Here is a 22,461-nt window from a genome sequence, read left to right as displayed (position 1 = left end):
GGAAGGACAGAGAGGTCCCCATTGGCTGAAGGTATGCGCTGCCAACTGGCTCGACACTTGGAGGACCTGACCCCGGATGAGCTGAAGAAATTCAAGCTGTACCTAAAGGACCACTCCTCGGGGCTGGGCATCCCTCGGGGCCGCGTGGATGGGGTGGATAGCACAGAAATGGCCGAGATCCTGGTCAGTTGTCGGGGGGAGCAGGAGGCCTGGGAGCTAGCTCTGAGCATCTGGAAGAAGATGGGCCTGAGAGAACTGTGGGAGCAAGCCAGGAAAGGTAAGGCTCCGCCTGAGGGCCGGGGCTTCTTCCTCACCTGCGTGTACCTCCAAGCTTCTATCCTGTCCCCAACTCCCTTCTTTTCTCCCTCCCTCCCTCCCTTTCCTTCATCTTTCCTTTCTTCTTCTAATTTTCCTTCTTTCCTTTCTCATTTCTTACTTCCTTCTCTGAAGCCAAATTATGAATGTTACCCAAATTGAAAAACAAAAAGTTTTCCTTCTTTCTTTCCTTCCTTTCATCTCTTCCTCTCGTCTTCCCCTTCCTCTCCTCATTTGCAGTGTCTGCAGTAAGTACTTTGCAGGAATGTTGGTGTTTAGAGCGCTGAAGAGCATCTAGAAATGTGGGAGGGCATCAACCCAGAAAGCAGATTTCATGGTAAATGAGAAAGAAAGTCAGGAGGCAGAAATACACCAGAAGACTATGAATTTAGGAAAATTTCAATAAGAGTTAATACTATCCTCTCTACATAGAGACACTGATATTTTAAAGAGTGAGGCACAGTAGAAATAAAAGGAATTGGGGAGGGGAAGAGAAGAGCAAGATTTGCAGGGTAATAACAGAGATTGTTTAGAAGATATTGTTTTCGTGATTAAAAAAAAGTACCTTCTATATCTATACTTATCATAATCAAAATAATTTAGAAAAGTTGCTTCCTAAAAAATAAGCCCATAAAAACCAACAGCATTTCTCTTCAATAATAATACAATACAAAATATGATATAAAGGAAATTCCATTAAAATAATCATAAAATGCATAAAATATTTGGAGATCAGACTACCAAATCTACAAAATACATGCATAGATTCATATGCACAGTGTTCCCTTAAAGAAAAAAATTGAGTTTTAGTAGAAAAAGAAATGTTTAGGGATGGACCATGCCTTCCATTTTTATATCTGTTTCTTAGAAATCTTCTTTGCTTCAGCTCCTACATGAGACCTTTCCTGATCCACTTAGTTTCTGAATTTATCTCATACCAAAACTTTCTTGTAGTTACTAGATGTTGATTTTTTTTTTTATTTATAGCTAGTTCCTCTTTAAAGAATCTTCAGAGTAGGAACTATTTCATTTTTTATGTTTGTATGCCCAGGACCTAGTGCACTCTTTGGCACGTGATAGCAATGAATCAACAACTTTTGTCTTTAGGATAAGGGGATTCCTTATCATATCCTATGACAAAATGGGATTTTTACCAGGAATGCAGGGCTGGTTCAATATCAGGGAAACTATTACCATAATCGACCATATCAGTAACAAAACCAACAGACATCATATAATAATCTCAAAAGATGCATAAAAAGCTTGTGACAAAATCTAATACCCATTCCTATTAAAAACACTAAAGAGCATAGGGATAAAGGGAACTTTCCTTAAAGTAATAAGCAATGTCTATCTAAAACCTACAGCAAGCAATATTTGTTATGGAGAGAAGCTGGACACATTCCCAATAAACAATTCAAGGGTGAAACAAGGATGCTCATTATCACCATTAATATTTAACATTATACTAGAAATGTTGACTTTAGCAATAAGAAAAGAAAAAGAAATTAGAATAGACAATGAGGAAATAAAACCTATCACTCTTTGCAGATGATATAATGATTCAGGGGTCCTCAAACTACAGCCAGCGGGCCAGATGTGGCAGCTGAGGATGTTTATCCTCCTCACCCAGGGCTATGAGGTTTATTTATTTAAAGGCCCACAAAACAAAGTTCTTGTTTTTACTATAGTCCAGCCCTCCAACAGTCTGAGGGACAGTGAACTGGCCCCCTATTTAAAAAGTTTGAGGACCCCTGAGAGAATCCTAGAAAATCATCTAAAAACTTACCATGAACAAATTAGGAGAACAAGGGATAATTTATCTATCAGATTTTTGTAGAAGGGAGAAATTTATGAATAATGAAAACTAGAGAACATAATGAAAGGTAAAATGGACAACTTTGATTACATTAAATTCAAAAGTTTTTACACAAACAAAACCAACCAGAGCAAGATTAAAAGGGAAATAAAAAGCTGGGAAAGAATTTTTGCAATCAGTGTTTCTGATAAAAGTCTCACTTCTAAAATATATAAAGAATTGTGTCAAATTTATAAGAATGCAAGCTATTCCCTAATTGATAAGTGGTGAAAGGATATGAACAAACAATTTTCAGATGACAAAATTAAGCTCTCTATGGGCATATAAAAAAATGTTCTAAATCCCTCTTGATTAGATAAATGCAAAGTTAAAACATCTCTGAGGTATATCACCTCACCCCTCTCAGATTGGCTAAGGTGACAGGAAAAGGTAATGATAAATGTTGGAGATGTAGGAAAACTGGGACATTAGTATATTGTTGGTAAAGTTGTGATCTGATCCAGCCATTCTAGAGAACAATTTGTAACTATGCCCAAAGGGCAAAACTGTGCATATCCTTTGACCCAGCAATGCCAATATTGACTGTATCCCAAGGAAATCTTTCATAAAGGAGGGGAAAGGACACACAGAAATGTTTGCAGCAGCTAATTTTATGGTAGCAAAGAATTGCAAATTAAGTAGATGCCCATCAATTGGAGAATAGCTGAACAAGTTGTGGTATATGAAGGTAATAGAATATTATTGTTCTATAAAAAATGATGAACAAGCTGACTTTAGAAAGGCCTAGAAAGATTTACATGAACTGATGCTGAATGAGACAAGAAGAACCAGAATACACTATATGCAATAACAAGAATGTAGATTTTGGACAGAAAATGCCATCTGCATCTCCAAAAAAAAAAACAAAAAAAAAACAAGGATACTGAATGTAAATCAACACGTGCTATGTTCACTTCTTTTTTTGTTATTTTTTAATCTCTCTCATGGTTTTTCCATTTTGCTCTGATTTTTCTCTCCCAACATTCATAAAACAATATGTTAAATAAGTAAATGAATAAGAAAAAATAAAATAAATAAAAATAGGATGAAAGGATTCCACTGGGATATATGATATAGGTCTGAAATAGGGAGGAAGAGTCACCTCTGTATTTCTAATAATCAAGATGAGAGAAGTAGAGTAGTTACTGATCTAGGAAGAGCATTTGGGCCTTGAAAATCGAGTTTGCTGAAAGCAAGAGAATGTTCAAGAGGCACTGTACTTGAGGGAAGGAATTGAAGAAAAGAGGAGATGGTAGACCTGGGAAAATGGATCTCTCTCTCTCTCTCTCTCTCTCTCTCTCTCTCTCTCTCTCTCACACACACACACACACACACACACACACACACACACACACCACACACCCTTTTTTTCATTAACCTAATTGCATTTTGAGGCTCAGTACTCCTGACTTATAATTGCAAGATTATGCTTTGGTATTCATCCTTTGTTATCTGCCTTCCTTTTGTTGCATTTGAATGGTAAAGTGAGGCAGATCCCTAAGTAATATAAAATTTAATAGTTGGGAAACACTAGTGGTCAATAAATGAGTTAACAGCTTGTTTTCATTAATGCCTAAAGAAGAGGACATTTCCCTTTATTTGAATTTTGATGACTGTCCCTTCTTCTCTGAAGGAACTGAGAAGTGCTCATTGTTTGAGTCCAGATATGAGAAAATGGCCCAGACCTTTATATAGCAAACCATACATCTCTGAACCATGGTTAAATAGAATAAATATCAGGTCCAACTCCCTTTCTGTTCACACACATTTCCCAAGGTTAGCAAAATTTCTTGAGGCAAGAATAGATGTATTTTTAAATTTAATCCATAATGAGTCGGTTGAACTTTGAAATAAGTTCAGAGACAAAGAATCATGACTTAAGCAGTGATAGAACAAAAGCAGTTACAGAGCAAAAGCAAGTGCTTGTAAATAGGATCAATAAGAAAATGATACCAGGTTCACTTAAATCTCACACATGACTCCAAGAAGCAGTAGCACATTTGGCACCCACATCCAGTAAACACTTTGGGCACATTGACTAAACCAAGTAGCTGAGGGGTCTCAACCTGTGGATGAGTTAGTGGGGTGCCTGTCCCCAGGCATGTGAAAACTTGCCCTGAGAGAATGGACAGAAGAGAATAATGTGTTCCAATGGCCATGAAGGCAAGAGAAGCAGGCACTGTGGTTAACCATCAAAAACACCAAAGTCATTCACTCCATCTATAGCCATCAAATAGTCTTGACTCTGTTTTGCCAGTGGATTGTGACACCTGTTGAAGAAAGAGTAAAACTAAACTTCCTAAAACTCTATCTCATGTAAATCCAATTTATCCATGAATCAAAAGATATCACCCATTTCATTTTACCATTTTTATCTATCTCAAAATCCTGTGGCAACAGACAAGTGACAAAGCGGCAGGGATGGATATAATGGGACTGTAATTTGTGATAATTTTGACCTAACAAATAATACCAAGAAAACACAAGTACTCCACCAATCAGCACCACACCATCCATACATGGAACCATTGGTTAAGGAAATAGAGAAGTTTTCAGTACTGCGGGTAAGTACTTACCTTGGCAGTATACCTTTCAGGGATGTGCTGGGTAACCCAGTATTTGGGGGCCTTCAAAAGAAACTGGGGGAGAGAGGAGGTATTATTAGACAGCCTAATAAACTGAAGTTCTACAGAACCTTATGCTGACTTCATTGTTGTCAGATCATATGCTGACAAATCTAGACATTATACCAGCACCCAAATGAATTTTTTCCTCCTGAGGCACTTGGTATTAAGTGACTTGCCCAAGTCAGATTTGAACTCAGGTCCTCCTGACTTTAGGGCTGGTGCTCTATTCACTGGGCTACCTAGCTGTCCCTTGAATGACTTTCATTTGAATCATCTTAAGAAAATTCTAAAGATCATCTGGCAAGATGAAGTACCAGACAATGAAGTCATTTCTTAAACTAAACTACTAAGCATTCAAACTCTGCTGTGGATAGCACAACTCCAAAGGGCTATCCACATTGTATATGTGCCAAACATAGGCTTGCCTAAAAGACTATTTCATGGAGAATTCACACCCATGCAATGATTAAGCTGTGATCAAAAGTCTCTCAGTGTCTCCCTAAAGAACTTGGAATTGATTACATGTCATGGGAGACACTGGCACAGGACTGCTCAGTTTGGTATCACCAAAAAAGGTGCTGTGCTTTATGAGCAAAACAGAAAAGAAATGTGAGATGAATAAATTTACAGAATATAGCCCATTCTATTTGTGCCTGACCTGTGGTAAAGTATTCCAAGCTTATATTGATCTAATCAGCCACAGTTGGACACCCTGTAACTGGACTCTAACATAGTGATGTTATTTTGGTTCTCTTTGAGAATGAAGAACAATTAACCAATTTAAAAAGGACATGAAATTAATCTGGCATAACCTCTTCTTCAAGAACTTTTTGTTATCATCACTTCCTCATGTAGATGTGCACCAAACAACTCTTTAACAAATTATTTTATAAATTTTTCAACGAATTGAAGTCAACCTCACTGGCACAAAGTTTGAAGAGCTAGGCTCTTTTGCATTTTCTGAAAATTCAGATATTAAAATTTCTCCTACCTTGCAGGACTTCTCTCGTTTTCCATTGTCTTCCACAATTTACCAACAAAAGTTCAACAATCATATCTTTTTTCCTTAATTATTTTTTAAGTAACAGATTATTTTTGTAAAATTCTCCTGTTTATATCCTTTGATCATTTATCTATTAAAGATTGATTCTTAGTCTTATAAATTTAGTTTCTTATAAAATTTGGACATGCAGCCTTTATCACAAAACTTGATCCAAAGATACTTTATCCCCCATTATTTATTTTTCCTCTAATTTTAACTATATTGGTTTTGTGTATGGAAAATCTTTCACTTTATTTAACCAAAATTGCCTTTTAAATTTTTATGATCCTGTCTATCCCTTATTTGGTCATTAACCCTTTTTAGAAAAGTCCATTTTAAAAAACTGTCATTTCCATTTTAGTCTGAGAAATTTTTTTTTAATTCTGAATTTAATAAACAAGTAGAATGAACTTTTGTTTTATACAATGAAACAGAAAAAAAGGATAATTATACATGAAACTGTAGATCTCTATTATGTAGAGCCTGATTTTATTTTTTAATATGTAAGATCTGTAGTTTTCAAAACTATGCTGTCTATGCTTCTTTCTGACCTTCCTTCTGTTCTTTTCTTTTCATTAAAAAAAAAAAAAAAAGATGCCTTAGTGACTTTTTTTTTCATTCACTCTTATTCTTATTCTCCCACTCATCTGTCTTCTCTCCTTCCTTTTTGGGGAAAAGAAAAACAAAATCCTTGTCACAAATATACAAAGACAGGGGAAGAATGGTTCTGAAGAGGCTATGAGTTTGATTCCTTTCCCACAAAAAGTGAGGAAATTAATGGCTCCGAGAGAAATTAAACTGACATTTTTCCTTTGGTTGTTCTCCTTTAGATTGTCTGGTTGTAATCTAACTGCTACTTGTCTTCAGGATATTCTCTCTGTTATCTGTAGCAGTAATAGGTTAAAAAAGTTGGACCTGAGTCGTAATTACTTTGGTGATGAAGGAATGAAGCTGCTGTGCGAGGCCTTGCAAAAGCAGGATTGTAAACTACAGAGATTAAAGTGAGTCCCCCAAGTTTCTTATCTAGAATGTTTCTTAGGCTTTAAGGCAAAAAAGGAAATAAGAGCAAATAGCAAGTTAAAAAAAAAAATTAAATCTTTAATTTTTTTCCATTAAAAAAAATTCATGTTATCTCCCTCTATCACTCCCCCCTCCCCTGATATTTTAAAAAACAAAGAAAAGGAAAATAAAAATTTTGTAACAAATATGCTTAAATCAAAGAAAACAAATTCTCATAATTAGCCTAATCTAAAATTTATTCATCTCAAATAGTACCCCAAATCCATAACCTTTCTCTGTTAGGAAATAGGTCGTATATTTCATCATGAGTCCTCTGGAATTGAGATGCCATTGCACTTGATCAGAGTTTTAAGGTTTTTTTTTTTTTCCCAAAGTTCTTTGTTTTGATAATTGCTATTGTATATGCTGTCATTGCATGAACAGTTATCCTAGTTTTGTCACTTCACTCCAAATAATTTCATACACTGGATTGACATCCATTTATTTGAAAATAATTCTCCCCCCATCCTTGTGTTGCTTCTTCTATCTACTTTCACTCAAAATTATTTTAGACACAAGCAATCTCTTGTCTCTAGCTAAGTCTCTTCAAATGACATATTTGCAAAGCATTTTTACAAATGCCTAGAACATAGCAGGTGCTTAATAAATATCTTTTTTTAACTAATGAAGCATCAACCACTGAAACTGCTCATCTTGTTATCCATGTCCTACATGAAAAAATTCAACAAAAATTCCCATGCTCTTCAGTCTCTTCCTCACCCATCATTAAAGTATGGGGAAGCAGTTCCCCATAATCATAGACTTTATAAATAAATCACCATTTCCTAACCAGTGGTGAGTGCTACATGTAAGTCAGAAATACCTATCAAATGACCTCCTGGAGTCATTTTGGTATTTCTGCTGGGAGATCCACTCTGCCAAAAGACTCTAAAAAATCTTCCCTTGCCACAAAGACAATGCCCAAGAATTAGAAGAAAAGGAAGATTTAATAGAAGAGATATTAAAATTCAAGAAGTCCAGAGCCAAGAAAGTTCTTGCCATTTTGCCTAGAATTGAGCTAGATAATTATTGAATGATACTGATAGAAGAAGAAGAGGAAGTCAATGAACCAGAATAATTGAGAAGGATGCTCTGGGATATATTTATCCAAACTTATGATATGAAAAAAAAAAGTGGCATGGAATTTTGTTTCTCTGAAATGACAAACAATAAATATTTTCTACTCCTGGGAATGTGCATTCATTGAAATGAATCTGTTTTAGTTTTGTCTTCCATTTCTATAGTATAGCATAAGAGATAGAATTCTGAATTTTGAGGCAAGTAAGCCTGGGAGTGAATCCAGTTTCAGACACTTAGTAGTTGTGTGACTCTAGGCAAATGACATAGCCTGAGTGTCAATTTCCTGTAAAGTGTAGGTAATAGTACCCTCCCTTCCATTGTTATTATGAGGATCATATAAGCTTTAAAAAATGTTTTATAAACTTTACAACATTATATAAAAATTAACTATTATTATGGTGTAGCGATTAGAGCAATACAGTTAGGTGGTATGATAGATAGAGCAATGGGCCTGGAATCAGAAAGACTCATCATCTTCATGAATGCAAATCTGTCTTCAGATAATTAGGTGATTGTAGAGAGCTGGAACTCTGGAGAAGTATATTTGAAAGAAGTATACTTGAAACAAAGTGTTAACTCGGTGGAATTGATGAGATGATTGTTCTCTAGTTCATATATATACTTAGTACTTAGCATGGTGATGTAATGGTTCTCTAAGTTCACACATAATCAGTATGTTGTAATGATGTATTTACAATAAGGTATATAAGGGCCAATTGCCAATAAGGCCAATAAGGACTAAAAGATAGACATTCTATCTTTGACTATCCTTGTGATGGCTCTCTTGCCTCCTGCATTATTGGGTATACTGGTTCAGACTGGGAGACTGAAGGAGACAATAAAGACTTTGGACTTTACTCCTGACTATTCTTGTGGTAAATGTTCTGCTGAGACCAAGGTTGATCCCAAGGCCCTCCAGAAAGCTAGCCAGGACATGACAGGTGATCCTGGGCAAGTCACTTAACTCAGTTTGCCTCAGTGTCCTCTCTATGAAATTAGCTGGAGAAGGAAATGACAAACTGCTCCCATATCTTTGTCAAGAAAATACCAAAATGGGATTACAAAGAGTCATCTACAACTGAAACAACTATACAAAATAAAATGGATAAAACAACTGATTTGTCTCAGGAAGTTGCCTGAGTTCCAATCCTGCCTCAAAAGTTTACTTGCTATGTATCCCAGACAGGATCCTTAAGTTACTTACCTTCTTAGTTTTAGTTTCTTCATCTGTAAAATGGCTATTACCATCACCCCATAGAATTGGATTCAGAAGGTAAAAATAACCTGGGAAGAAAGACAAAAATGCAAGCAGTTTATATTCATTTCCCAGTGTTCTTTCTTTGGGTGTAGCTGCTTCTGTCCATCCTTGATTGATTGAAACTGAATTAGCTCTCTTTATCGAAGAGATCCACTTCCATCAGAATATATCCTCAAACAGTATCGTTGTTGAGGTATATAATGATCTCCTGGTTCTGCTCATTTCACTTAGCATCAGTTCATGTAAGTCTCGCCAGTCCTCTCTGTATTCATCCTGCTGGTCATTTCTTACAGAACAATAATATTCCATAATATTCATATACCACAATTTATTCAACTATTCTCCAATTGATGGGCATCCTTTCATTTTCCAGCTTCTAGCCACTACAAACAGGGCTGCCACAAACATTTTGGCACATATAGGTCGCTTTCACTTCTTTAGTATCTCTTTGGGGTATAAGCCCAGTAGAAAAACTGCTGGATCAAAGGGTATGCACAGTTTGATAACTTTTTGAGCATAGTTCCAAATTGCTCTCCAGAATGGCTGGATGTGTTCACAATTCCACCAACAATGTATCAGTGTCCTGTTTTCCCACATCCCCTCCAACATTCCGCATTATCTGATAAAGGTTTCATTGTTCAGATATGTAGACAAGTGGTTAAAATGTATAAGAGTAAGAACTATTTCTCAATTGATAAATAGTAAAAGAATATGACCAGACAATATGCAGAGTAAGAAATCCAAATTATCAATTGCCACATTAAAATGTTCAAAATAATTAATAATTAGAGAAAGGTGAGTGAAAACAAGTCTGTGTTTTTTGCTTCATTAATTAGATTAGCAAAATTGACCCCTCCAAAAAGGGAAAATGATAAATGCTAGAGGGATTGTGAGGTGACAGTTACATTAATAAACTATTGGTGGAGCTGTGAAATGCTCCAGCCATTCTGGAAGGAAATTTTGAATTATATCCCCAAAGCAATAAAATTGTACATACCTCAATAGTAGCACTATTGGATATAAATACCCCAAAAAAAATTTTAATTGGAAATGGCCACACAAAAATATTCATAACAGCTCTTTTATGGTCCCAAAAATATATATATATAAGAAGGTACCCATCAACTGGGAAACAGATAAAAAGTTATGGAATTTTGTGCTATAAGAAATTATGAAGATCATCATTTTAGAAAAATCTGAGCAAGTTTGTATGAACTGATGTAGAATGTTATGAAGAGAGACAAATTTATACAATAGCAGCAATATTGTAAAGACAAACAACTTTCAAAGAACTATCATCAATGAATACAGAGAGGACTGGCGAGACTTACATGAACTGATGCTAAGTGAAATGAGTAGAACCAGGAGATCATTATATACCTCAGCATTGATACTGTTTGAGGATGTATTCTGATGGAAGTGGATCTCTTTGATAAAGAGAGCTAATTCAGTTTCAATTGATCAAGGATGGACAGAAGCAGCTACACCCAAAGAAAGAACACTGGGAAATGAATATAAACCGCTTGCATTTTTGTTTTTCTTCCCAGGTTATTTATACCTTCTGAATCCAATCCTCCCTGTGCAACAAGAAAACTGTTCGGTTCTGCACACATATATTGTATCTAGGATATACTGTAACCTATTCAACATATAAAGGACTGCTTGCCATCTGGGGGAGGGGGTGAAAGGAGGGAGGGGGAAAATCGGAACAGAAGTGAGTGCAAGGGATAATGCTGTAAAAAATTACCCTGGCATGGGTTCTGTCAATATAAAGTTATTTAAAAAAATAAAAAATAAAAAAAAGAACTATCATCATATAGACAACTAAGTCAAATTTATAAGAATATGAGTCATTCCCCAATTGACAAATGATCAAAGGATATGAACAAGCAATTCTCAGAAGAAGAAATAAAAGTGATCAATACCACATGAAAAATTTTTTAAATCACTATTAGAAAAATGCAAATTAAAACAATTTTGAGGTATTACCTCACATTTATCAGATTAGCTAATATGACAGAACAGGAAAATGACAAATATTGGAAGAGATATGAAAAAAATGGGAGACTAATGCATTGTTGGTAGAGTTGTGAACTGGTCCAATCATTCTGGACAACAATTTGGAACTGAATGGGACCAGGTAAAGTTTTCTCAAAAAGTCTATAAGAACCATTCTGGAGAACAATTTGGAACTAAGCTCAAAAACTTATCAAGCTGTATATACCCTTTTGATTCAACAGTATTACTACTGGGCTTATATCCCAAAGAGATACTAAAGAAGGGAAAGGGACCTGTATGTGCTAAAATGTTTGTGGCAGCCCTGTTTGGAGTGGCCAGAAACTGGAAAATGAATGGATGCCCATCAATTGGAGAATGGCTAAATAAATTGTGGCATATGAATGCTATGGAATATTATTCTGTAAGAAATGACCAGCAGGAGGATTTCAGAAAGGCCTGGAGAGACTTATATGAACTGATGCTGGGTGAAATGAGCAGGACCAGATCATCATACACTTCAACAACAATACTTTATGATGATCAATTCTGATGGAGGTGTCTCTCTTCAGCAATGAGATGAAGTTTCTCTTCAGCAATGAGATGAACCAAATCAGTTCCATTTGTTCAATAATGAATAGAACCAGCTACCCCCAGTAAAAGAACTCTGTGAGATGACTGTGAACCACTACATAGCATTTCCACTCCCTCTGTTTTTGTCCACTTGCATTTTTGATTTCCTTCATGGGTTAATTGTACATTATTTCAAAGACTATTCTTCTTGTTTAGCAAAATAACTGTATGGATAGGTATACATACATTGTATTTAACATATCCTTTAACATATTTAACATGTATTGGTCCACCTGCCATCTAGGGAAGGGGGGTGGGGGGAAGTGGAGAAATTGGAACAAAAGTTTTTGCAAGGGTCAATACTGAAAAATTACCCATGCATATGTCTTGTAAATAAAAAGCTATTAAAAAAAAAAAGTCTATGAGATAGAGTAGGTCAAATCTTAGACCGAAGTCACATGATCTCTATTCCCAGAAGTCTGCAGAGCTGGAAGATCAGGCTTTGGGCCCTAGGTTACAGGAAGTCAAATGATCTCAAAGTCTAGAGGTTTCTAAAGGTCAAGACCCTAGCTCAGCTACAGGAAGGGATGAGTGACCATTGGTCATTGCTGGTTACTTCCTTTTAGTCTATCCAATGAAAAGACTTGAGTCTTTTGCTATTTAATCAGCTTTATTGTTTCTGGCTGGTCAGGTCAGGGCACATGTTGGGAGCTAAAATGCTTCCTGGGCATTCTGGGCCTCTCCCTGCAGGGACTAAATAAATGTTTTCTCTTTGTATCTGAAGACCTCTCTGATTGGTTAACTTGGGAAAAGGGGTCTAGCACCCATCCCATACAGAACTCATTTTTTAAGATGTTACACAGGAGATTTCTGTTCAAGAACAGAGTAAACTAAATAAACTTTGAGTCTCTCCCTATCTCTGAAATTCAATGAATGTAAGTGCACTCATTATGGTGGGGGAGGGAGGGAGGAAGGAGAGGAAAGGAAGGAATTTGTTAGAGATAGATTATAGACTAAAACCCAAGTCTTCAGACTTCCTGACTCTTTCAACTAAATTAATATGCCCCTAATTCATTCTCAGGAGAAATGAAAAAGATGAGGTCCCTCCCCAACTGAGGTATAATAGTTCTTAATCGTTTTATAAACATTTTGTGGTCCTGCTCTGGAGTGTCCCTCAAGGCCTTCCTTGGGGACACAGGCACCTTTCATTACTCCCTTTGATGTCTTAGAAAAGAGGCCAGTGGCAGAGTAAAATGTTGATTCAGGACCTCCCACCTACTCTCCTCCCTCTTCTTGAGGTGGTATTTGAAAAGCATTGAGAGGAACAAACTCCAGACTCCATGCATAGATACTAGAGCCGGTGGATATGAACTAAGATGAATTCCAGGCCTTAAAGGTAAGAAAACTAGTCAGAGAAAGATGAAACATGAACTGGGACTAGGAGTTCTAGAAGGACATGAGTGGCAGGGTGGTGAAGAACTATCAGGTGAGACTCATTACTTCCCTAGAAAGATAACATCCAAGTGTATAGCAATGGCCTCTTCCAGTGGACTGATGTGGGTGACAGGGCTGAGTTTCTTTAAGAGGAGGGTAGGAAAGAGCTGAGTCTTTATTTGGAGATAGATTATTTTAAGGTCTTAAAGTTTGTTCTTCTGACCTGATACTGATATGATCCATAGCTTAAGTCTGATCTACAAAGGAGATCATCAGTTTCATGTGCTTGGTGATATTTCTAAACTATTCATCCTAGGCTTCATTTAACGAATGGATCTCTGTGTATGTAAGTGTGTGTCTCTATCTCAGTATCTCTGTCTCTGTCTTTGTGGTTTGGTCTGTGTACATGTCTCTCTCTCCCTCATACACACACACACACACACACACACAAACTATGAGGTAGGTAGTATCAGTATTACCATGAACCTGAAATCAAGGAGAGTTCCAATCTCAATTCAAAATCTGGCTAATTGAGTTACTCTGGACAAATAATTTAGTCTTAGTTTCCTCATCTGTTAAATGATGATAATAATAGCCCTCTACCTCTCAGATTTATACATGAAATAACATATTTTAAAAACTTTGAAAATTTTAAAGAGAAACATAAATTCTAGCTATTATCATACTCATTATACAGATAAGAAAATAGATTCTAAAGAGATCCTGTCCTTGGATTCTATTGTTACTCGAATGCTAAGTGTCACTAACCTCTTAATTCTTCATCTAATTGTCTTTTCACTATATCTCTGTGCCTTGTTATGCTCCTCCAAATCTCCATACTTCCCACTGGTAATGCCCTCCTATTTACCAATATCTTCTTTACCATCTTACTCAATATATCACTTCTTCCATCTGATTCAGTTTTCTAAACTGCAAAATAGGAAGCATAATTTCACCTATTTTGAAGAGTTATTGTAAGGATGAAATAAGTGAGAGGCTATAACCTTCTTGGTACAGTGTCTGGCACATAGTCAGTCCATGCTTAATAAACTTTTGTTTTCCTCCTCTTTTCTAATCTAATAATCCAGATTCTCTCATTTCTCACTTCCTACTAGGACCTCATTAGCACCACAGTACTTAGATTTGTCTAGATATCAAATTATGTCCTCTGTGACATAGGATAGACTAAAAAGGTAAAAAGGAAGAAAAGGGAAAGAGGCATAGAGACAGAGATATAAAAATGGTAAGATACTGTATAAAGACTACTAGTTCTGTAAACTTGGAGACCTGATTATAGCCCTAGTTTTCACTATTTGGTAAATTACTTTGACCAATTCCCTTCCATCTTTCTTGGTTTAACTTCCTTCATTTCTTAGAATGAACATTTAGAATAAATTATTTCTATAATTCTTTCCAATGTGAGAATTTCAGGGTTCTATAATGCCTTGAGAAATGAAGAGCTCTAACAGTCAGTTAACATCATTGATTAAATATCTGCTATCTGCAGAACCTCATGCGAGGCACCAAAGAAATAGAAGACAATTTTGGGTATCTGTGAGCTAAAGTCCAGTTGATGAAATAAAAACAGAGAAGTGGAAAATGACAAGGATATGGGAATACAATTGATATCTTTGAGGTTTTAAGTACAGAAGGACCAGAGAATATATGATACCAGAAAATATGAGCAGAGTGAGATCCAATCATTTATTAATTTATTTGACAAACCATTTATATTCAAAATGCAAATATATATTTCTTGGTGGTATAGGAGCTGCCTTTTAGAAAGGACATCAAGAAACTGAATTGTGGTAATCAGGATGGTCAAGGGACTATAAGTCATATAAGGATCAGTTTAAAGAATTATGGGAAATATGATCCCTAAATTCAAGTATTTGAAGAGTTATCACATGGAATGAGGATTATACTTTTTTGGTTTGCTAATCTTAGCATTTTTGTTCATTATTATCATTAACAATAATAGCTAGAGCACTAAAGGTTTGCAAAGAACTTTACAAATATCTCATTTTATCTTCACAACAACCTTAGGTGGCAGGTGCTTTTATTTTTCACATTTTACAGATGAGTTTACTGAGTCAGGTTAAAACTTGCCTCGGTCACACAGCTCCTAAATGTCTGAGGTCACATTTGAACTCAGATCTTCTTGATCCAGTGTCCTATCCATTGCCCTAGGCCATCTAACTTCAGGGTTGTATCACAGAGGGCAAAAGGACTAGAGATAAATGTATGGAACTTCTAGAGAGGCAGATTCAGGTTGTACAGAAGGAAAAGCTTCTTAACAATGAGAGGTGCTCAGAAATAGAAAGTGTTGCCTCAAAAATAGTGACCTCCCTTTTTCACTGAAAATCCTCAAACAAAAAAACATTGTTAGGAATGGGTAGGGGAATTTCCTGTTCATGTACCTATTGGACTACAGGCAGCAAATTGATGCAGTGCACAGAACACTGGGCATGAAATCAGGAAGACCTGAATTCAAACCTGGCCTTGGACACTTACTAGTGATAGGATTCTGGGCAAATCACTTAACCTCTGTCTGCCTTGGTTTACTCAACTATAAAATGGAGAAAATGATAATATCTATTTCATAGAATTGTTGTAAGGATAAAATTAGATAATATTTTTAAAGCACTTATCATAGTGCCTAGCACATGGTAGCTACTAAATGAATGTTTATTCTCTCCCCTTCTCTGAATCTCTGATAAATGACTCCTTTTTCTAAAATGCTTTTAGTTTTGCTAAGCACTTTTCTCATAGCAATGCTGTGAGATGTACAATGTAATTATTAATATCTCCATTTTACAAGTGAGGAAATTAAAGTTAAGAGATGTTAGAACACACCTAATAAGTGTCAGAAATCAAATGCAGATCTTCCAATATATACACCTCTGCATCAACCAAAATCTCTCCCAAATCTCAACCACATCTCAATCAAATCATTTCCCATTTCCCATACTTGTTATTCCATTTCCCAGATCTGTACCTTTGGCATTAGTTGCCTCCCGTTTTTGAAAAGTACTCCCTCTTCACTGCTATACCTTGGAATCCCAGAATCCCTTCAAAGTTCACCTCAAGTGGACCTCAAGGAAGGTAGAACTTTCCTTGAACTTTCCATAAATTCTCAAATTATCTAATTCACTTCTCAATGTCTATATACCCTATCCTCTAGGAATAAATAATATCTTTAAAGGACCATTTTTTATTTTAGTTTTAAGTAGTTAGCATGATGTCTGAAATACAATAGACACTTAAGAAATGCTTGCTGAATTGAATTCAATTGAATACTCACTCTTAGCTCAATATTCTTTTCTTGCTCCTTCACCCATTAAAGAGTTATAGTTGCTTTAATGGAAGAGTTTTCTGGAGGAAAAACAAGGTTGAGAGAGGGATAGATTTCTTACAATTCTATGCAGGATAATTCAGGCAAACAGAAGACCTTTCAGAGAGATGGCAGAGGACTTGGAGGTCCCTAATTCTTGCCCTTGGACTATTCTGGGCCTTGAACAAGGATGGATGAAAAGGAGACCTTTAGTCGAATACTGATCACACATTCTGAGGTTTTATGCCCCTCAGGAGTCGTAAAGAGAAAAATATCAGGAATGGCCTCCATGACCAGTTTAGGAGTTTTGTTTTTTTGCTAACTGAGATCAAAGGTGCCATGTACCTTAAGAAGCCATTAAGGAAAAAGAAAAATCTAGCCATATGATTTAATCCTTGGAATTTGGAAGAATTCAGAATAAATTAAAGATACACACTGTAGAATGTCAGTACTATTTGCTGTCCTCCATATTTCTGGAGAAAACATAAATAGGTGAAGGAGTTCTCACAAATAATCTCCATTTTCTCAGTAAAGTTGGAAAAAGTATACTGAAGCCAGCCAGAGTATTCTGTTAAATTTTCAGAGTAAAAATTTACACCTCAGAAATTGGCAGACGATATATCAGGGCTTGATTTATTGTTTTCTTGATTGTCTAGACTTACAAAAATGAAAAAGAAAATAATGCAGATTAAGCTAAAAATTGTGTCATGTGTACTTTTTTTTGGAAATATAATTAATAAACATTTACCGGAACATCCCAGGCTGGAAACTATGACCAACACAGAGGTTTATAAAGTTAGAACTAGGACTCCATGGAGAAAGTGTTCAGAGTAAGAAAGCAGTATGTTAGTATTTATTAATTTTTTAGATATACATATACATGTCAACCCGACCTTTCAAATTTTTTAAATCTAAGTTTTTGAAACTAAGAGTCATTTTGTGTTTGCTGGATAGAGTCATTGTATATTTTCAGACAGAGGATTAATATGATAGTAACATGTCCTACAGGAAATCTTCTGTGACCCTTCCAACGCTCTTTTGCTCCTCTTAACTTCTACAGATCTTACTGTATCTGTCTCATTTTCTACTTAGTTCACCCAGCCTGGTGGCATTTCTTGCATTGTTATTTAGTTTGAAAAATATTCTCATAATGCCATTACTTTTCATTTGCTCAATTCTAATTTTTAAGGAATTATTTTCCTTAGTGAACTTTTGTATGTCTTTTCCCAATTGACCAATTTTGCTTTTTCAAGCAAATTATTAAAGTTATTAGCTTTTAATTATTTATTTTGATCATTTAATTATTTTAATTAATTATAAATTCATTAGCTTTTTTGTATTTCCTTTTGTATCACTTTCAATTCTTTTCCTAATTTTTCCTTTATCACTTTTATTTGTTTCAAAATCCCTTTTGAGTTCTTCTATAGTTGAGACCAATTCTTATTTTTCTTGTAGGATTTGGAATATAGGAGCTTTGACTTCTGAGTGTATGTTTTAACATTCCTTATCACCAAAGTTACTTTCTATGGTCAAACTTTTTCTGTCGTCTGCTCATTTTCCTAACCTATTACTAGGCTTTTAATTCTTTATTAAAGTAAGGCTCTATTTCTAGGGTGGAAAGTGCATTGTCCCAAGCTTCAAGCAGCTGCTTTCAGAACTCCCACTAGGGACCTGACCACAAGCACTCTTTTCTGCCTTGGAATTGTTAGGACTGTCCCTGCCCGCTGCAGCTGTTAGATCTGGTGTGCTAAAGCCACTGAATCCTGCTTTGCTGGCACTGGGGTGGAAGCAGGAGCCAGGGCTACACTTATGCAGGCTGTGCTGTGCCTGAGTTCTTGATTCCCACTTTCTTGCCACAGACCTTTCCTTCTGACCTTCCAGGACCTCTTCAGTGTTTCTGGGCTGAGAGGTCTGGAACCCACTGGTTCTGTACTGATCTGGTTCTGAGTTTCCTAGACTCATTCCTGCTTTGCTTTGCTGGGGCCAGGGCTGTACTGGTATCGTCTGCCCTGGAACTGCCTGAAAGATATTCTAAATTGTTCCTTTTTGATTTCCATTTAGGTCCATTGCTTTCTAATTTCCATCATGAGGACAAAAGAAAATTCTCATAATTTCAAGGACAGAGCCTGAGTTATCAAATCCATCCTGTTTCCTTTTAATGGGAAAATATCACTTAGAGAGTAGCCATAAGTAAGCTCAGCTTAAGATAACCATGTCAGCCTCCAATATCACTTCCCTGCACCCGCCATCCTTCCTGCTAATGGGAATCCCGGGCCTAGAGCATCTGCACATCTGGATCTCTATTCCCTTTTGTTCAGCCTACACCCTGGCCCTGCTGGGTAATTGCACTCTGCTCTTTGTCATCTGGACAGATCCTGCCCTCCATGAACCCATGTACCTCTTCTTGGCCATGTTATCAGCCATTGATCTTGTTCTCTCCTCCTCTACCCTTCCCAAGATGCTGGCAATCTTCTGGGTGAATGACCATGAGATCAGTTTCCACGCCTGTCTAACGCAAATGTTCTTCCTCCATTCCTTTTCCATTATGGAGTCAGCCATCCTCCTAGCTATGGCCTTTGACCGTTTTGTGGCCATTTGTGAACCACTGCACTACGCCACGATGCTAACACGGTCACTCATTTCCAGAATTGGAATGGCAGCTGTAGCGCGGGCCGTGGCCCTCATGATCCCTCTCCCCTTCCTGCTGCGGCGTTTTTCCTATTGCCGGAGCCGAGTGATCGCCCACTGCTACTGTGAGCACATGGCAGTGGTGAAACTGGCCTGTGGCAACACACGGTTCAATAATGTCTACGGAATTGCAGTAGCTCTGGTCATCGTGGGCTTGGACCTGCTTTTTGTGGTCCTCTCTTACGCTCTGATACTGAGGGCAGTGCTCAGACTGGCCTCTCAGGAGGCTCGGTACAAAGCCTTTGGAACCTGTGCTTCCCACGTGGGGGCCATTTTGGCTTTCTATACACCTGTTGTGATCTCATCAGTTATGCACCGGTTGGCCCGCCATGCTGCCCCCCATGTCCACATCCTTGCAGCCAACTTCTACCTGCTTTTCCCACCCATGGTCAACCCCATCATCTATGGAGTCAAGACAAAACAGATCCGTGAACGAGTCATGGGTCTCTTCCAAAGAAAGAAAATCTAGATGGAAGCCAGTGAGTAGATCATAGAACTATATGGGAGAAAACAAGACAATCCTTCCACCTCAGGTTCCCGAACTTAGTCCATCAATGGGAGAAGGGAAGAATGACTGGTCTCAGATTATATGAAGAGAAACACAGCCTCTACATTTGGTTCAAATACTAGCATCCTTCTCCTTTGAGAAATACCAATCTGGTGTAGAGAAGACAAAGTCTCAGACTAATGGGAAACGCTGAATATACACTTAAAGCAGAAACATAAAAATATTTTCCAAATGACAATTCAAGAAGCACAAATTAGCAAATTGATAATAAAAAGTTAGAGAAATGTAGCTTTTTATTGCCTGGCACAGGCCCAGTTCCCCTCTCCCTCCCACCTCCAATGGTCTTTTGATATCCTTGATAAAGAAAGATTAGGTGTCTTGTCCATTCATTTAGGACATACTTTCCAACAAATCTTCATTCAGCACTAATTTTTCACTAATTTGGGTGTGAGGAGAGGGAATAGCAACTTGTCCCTGCCCTCCATGAAATTACAGTTTGCTCACAAGGCATACTTTTAATACACTTTCTCTGGAGCAAAAACAATCTCTCCTGTAATGGACCCTAAAGACTTTAGAAACTGTTAGAAAACTAAACAGGAGATCAAAAATTCACGGGGAGGCAGTGATAGAAACAAAGATAATTCTCCTTCCTAAGACCAACTGCCTTCCTTCCTCATTTCCCCAAGTCAGCCCAGTAAAGGGAATTGTGTTTCAGAATCCCAACACATTTCAGAAGTCATCTGAGTTCATTTTATTTTTGGATGACTTGAATTTTTTTTGACATTTTTACTTTATCAAGTTAAAAATCTCCCTGTCTATAACTTGCATATATTGTATCATTTTTCTTAACCAAACAGAGCAAATTTTCTCTTTCTTTCATAGGAGGAATTTTCACACAATTATTATTTCTTCTCATGAGTATTCTCTACTAAAGGATAAAGAAAATATTTGGCATTGATATTGGATTCTTGCATTTGCAAATCATTTTATGTAATTTCTTTTGAGACATAATAAGACTCAGAAATAAATATCATGGTAGTATTAATCTCAATTTTACAAATGAGGAAACTGAGGCTCAAAGAGCTTATGTTTCAGCTTTTGTCCAAGTGCCAGAGGAAATTTGAATTACAAACCTTTGTAACTCCAAGTCTAACACTTTTTTTTTTTTTTGTAAATCATGCTTTCTTGTGGTGTTTGATGTGATATAGTCTCTAGTTCCCTGTTACAAGTTATTCTCCTGTGAACTTGGTTGTATCCTTTCTGGAATGAGGGATTTAGAAGTGAACCCAACCTCAGGCTCATAACAGAGTACAACTTTACACAGTCAGTTCTTTAGACTTTGCTTCCCTTAAGGTAGGATTATATTAATGTTTTTGTCTGCCATGTTTTTTCCAAAACACTAAAACTGCTGGCAAAGATTACTCCATCTCTTATAACAACTCATCTCATGGTCTTTCAATCTTCCCTTTCTGTAAGTTTTTCTCAAAATCAAATCCCCAACTCCTCATGTTTCCTCTTCAATTCCAACTCATCTGTGGAAATGGAAACTCATTTGTTTTCTTTTATACATTCTCTCCTGAGTTTTTTAAGTCTCTTCCCCTAATTCCATATTCATTTTATATATTATGTCTTCCATCTCCCCTAAGTGACTATGACATCAGCCAAATTTGGACTATGTGTTGTTGTTTAATCATTTCTGATTCTTTGTGACCCCATTTGGAGTTTCCTTGGCAAAGTATTTTGGCAAAAATACTGGCCTCATTTTTCAGCTCATTTTACAAATGGAGAACTGAGACAAAGAGGATTAATAACTTGCCTGAAGTGACACAGCTAATAAGCACTGAGACAAGATTTGAACTTGGAAGATGAGTTTTCCTGATTTCAGACCCATTACTTCATTCACTGTGCTACCTACATACTTAGACCATATGCAAGCAATTCTCTTTTCCCTTCTGAGATAAAGCAACAAATCTACTCACATTGACAAAGTGCCTACTATGTACCAGGAATTGTATTTGGTGCTAGTAATACAAATACAGAGTATAAAACTGTCCTCACTCTCTAGGAATTTACATTCTCTTGAGCACACTACAAGTACATGTATAAGTATAATCAGAATAAAAATAAAATGAATAGACACAAAATAAAGTAGCATAGGTAGTTAAATATAAAGTAGTAGAAAAAGGAAAATTAATAGTTGGGGAGATCAGAAAATGTTTCATGTAATAAATGATACTTGAGCTTTCCACATGAAAGAAAAGAGGTATTCTAAGAGGGGTATCCATTATCGCAATCCATTCCATTATGAACTCTTAGAGGGCAGGAATTGCTTTTACCTCTTTTTGTAACCTCATTTCTTAACACAGTTTTTGACATATAGTAAGTACTTAATAAATATTTATTGACTAACTAATATAAACTGAGTGTTTTCAAGGCATAGAGGATAACCAGGCAAAAGGTATATACTGTTTACAAACCAGTTTGATTGAATCACAACATTCGGGAAAGAGAGTAATATATAATGAAGCTGGACAGACACATTGAGGTCTAACTGTGAAGCACTTTAAAAGCCAAACAAAGAAGTTCATATGGTATCTTAGAAGCAGTATAGAGCAACTGAAGTTCATTAAATTGGGGGTGTGGTGGTGATAGCCATGGGCAGATCTGTGCTTAAAGAAAATCATTTTAGC

General features: G+C 36.6%; 1 protein-coding gene across 1 annotated transcript; it reads left to right on the top strand.

Annotated features, from left to right (window-relative positions):
• The first annotated feature begins 190 nt into the window (after positions 1–190).
• On the top strand, positions 191–22,190 carry LOC127555290 (olfactory receptor 52K2-like). The gene is made up of 2 exons (XM_051987518.1): positions 191–277; positions 18,637–22,190. Exon 2 carries the CDS (start codon positions 18,788–18,790, stop codon positions 19,730–19,732), a length of 945 nt encoding a protein of 314 aa, XP_051843478.1. The 5' UTR covers positions 191–277; positions 18,637–18,787; the 3' UTR covers positions 19,733–22,190.
• The last annotated feature ends 271 nt before the right edge of the window (positions 22,191–22,461 follow it).

This window comes from Antechinus flavipes, chromosome 3 (assembly GCF_016432865.1).
Source record: "Antechinus flavipes isolate AdamAnt ecotype Samford, QLD, Australia chromosome 3, AdamAnt_v2, whole genome shotgun sequence".
Taxonomy (NCBI): domain Eukaryota; kingdom Metazoa; phylum Chordata; class Mammalia; order Dasyuromorphia; family Dasyuridae; genus Antechinus; species Antechinus flavipes.
This window is presented reverse-complemented; position numbering and strand designations above follow the sequence as displayed.

Coding starts and splice junctions, on each gene's coding strand:
- LOC127555290 (XM_051987518.1), top strand. CDS start 18,788: ATGTCAGCCTCCAATATCACTTCCCTGCACCCGCCATCCTTCCTGCTA.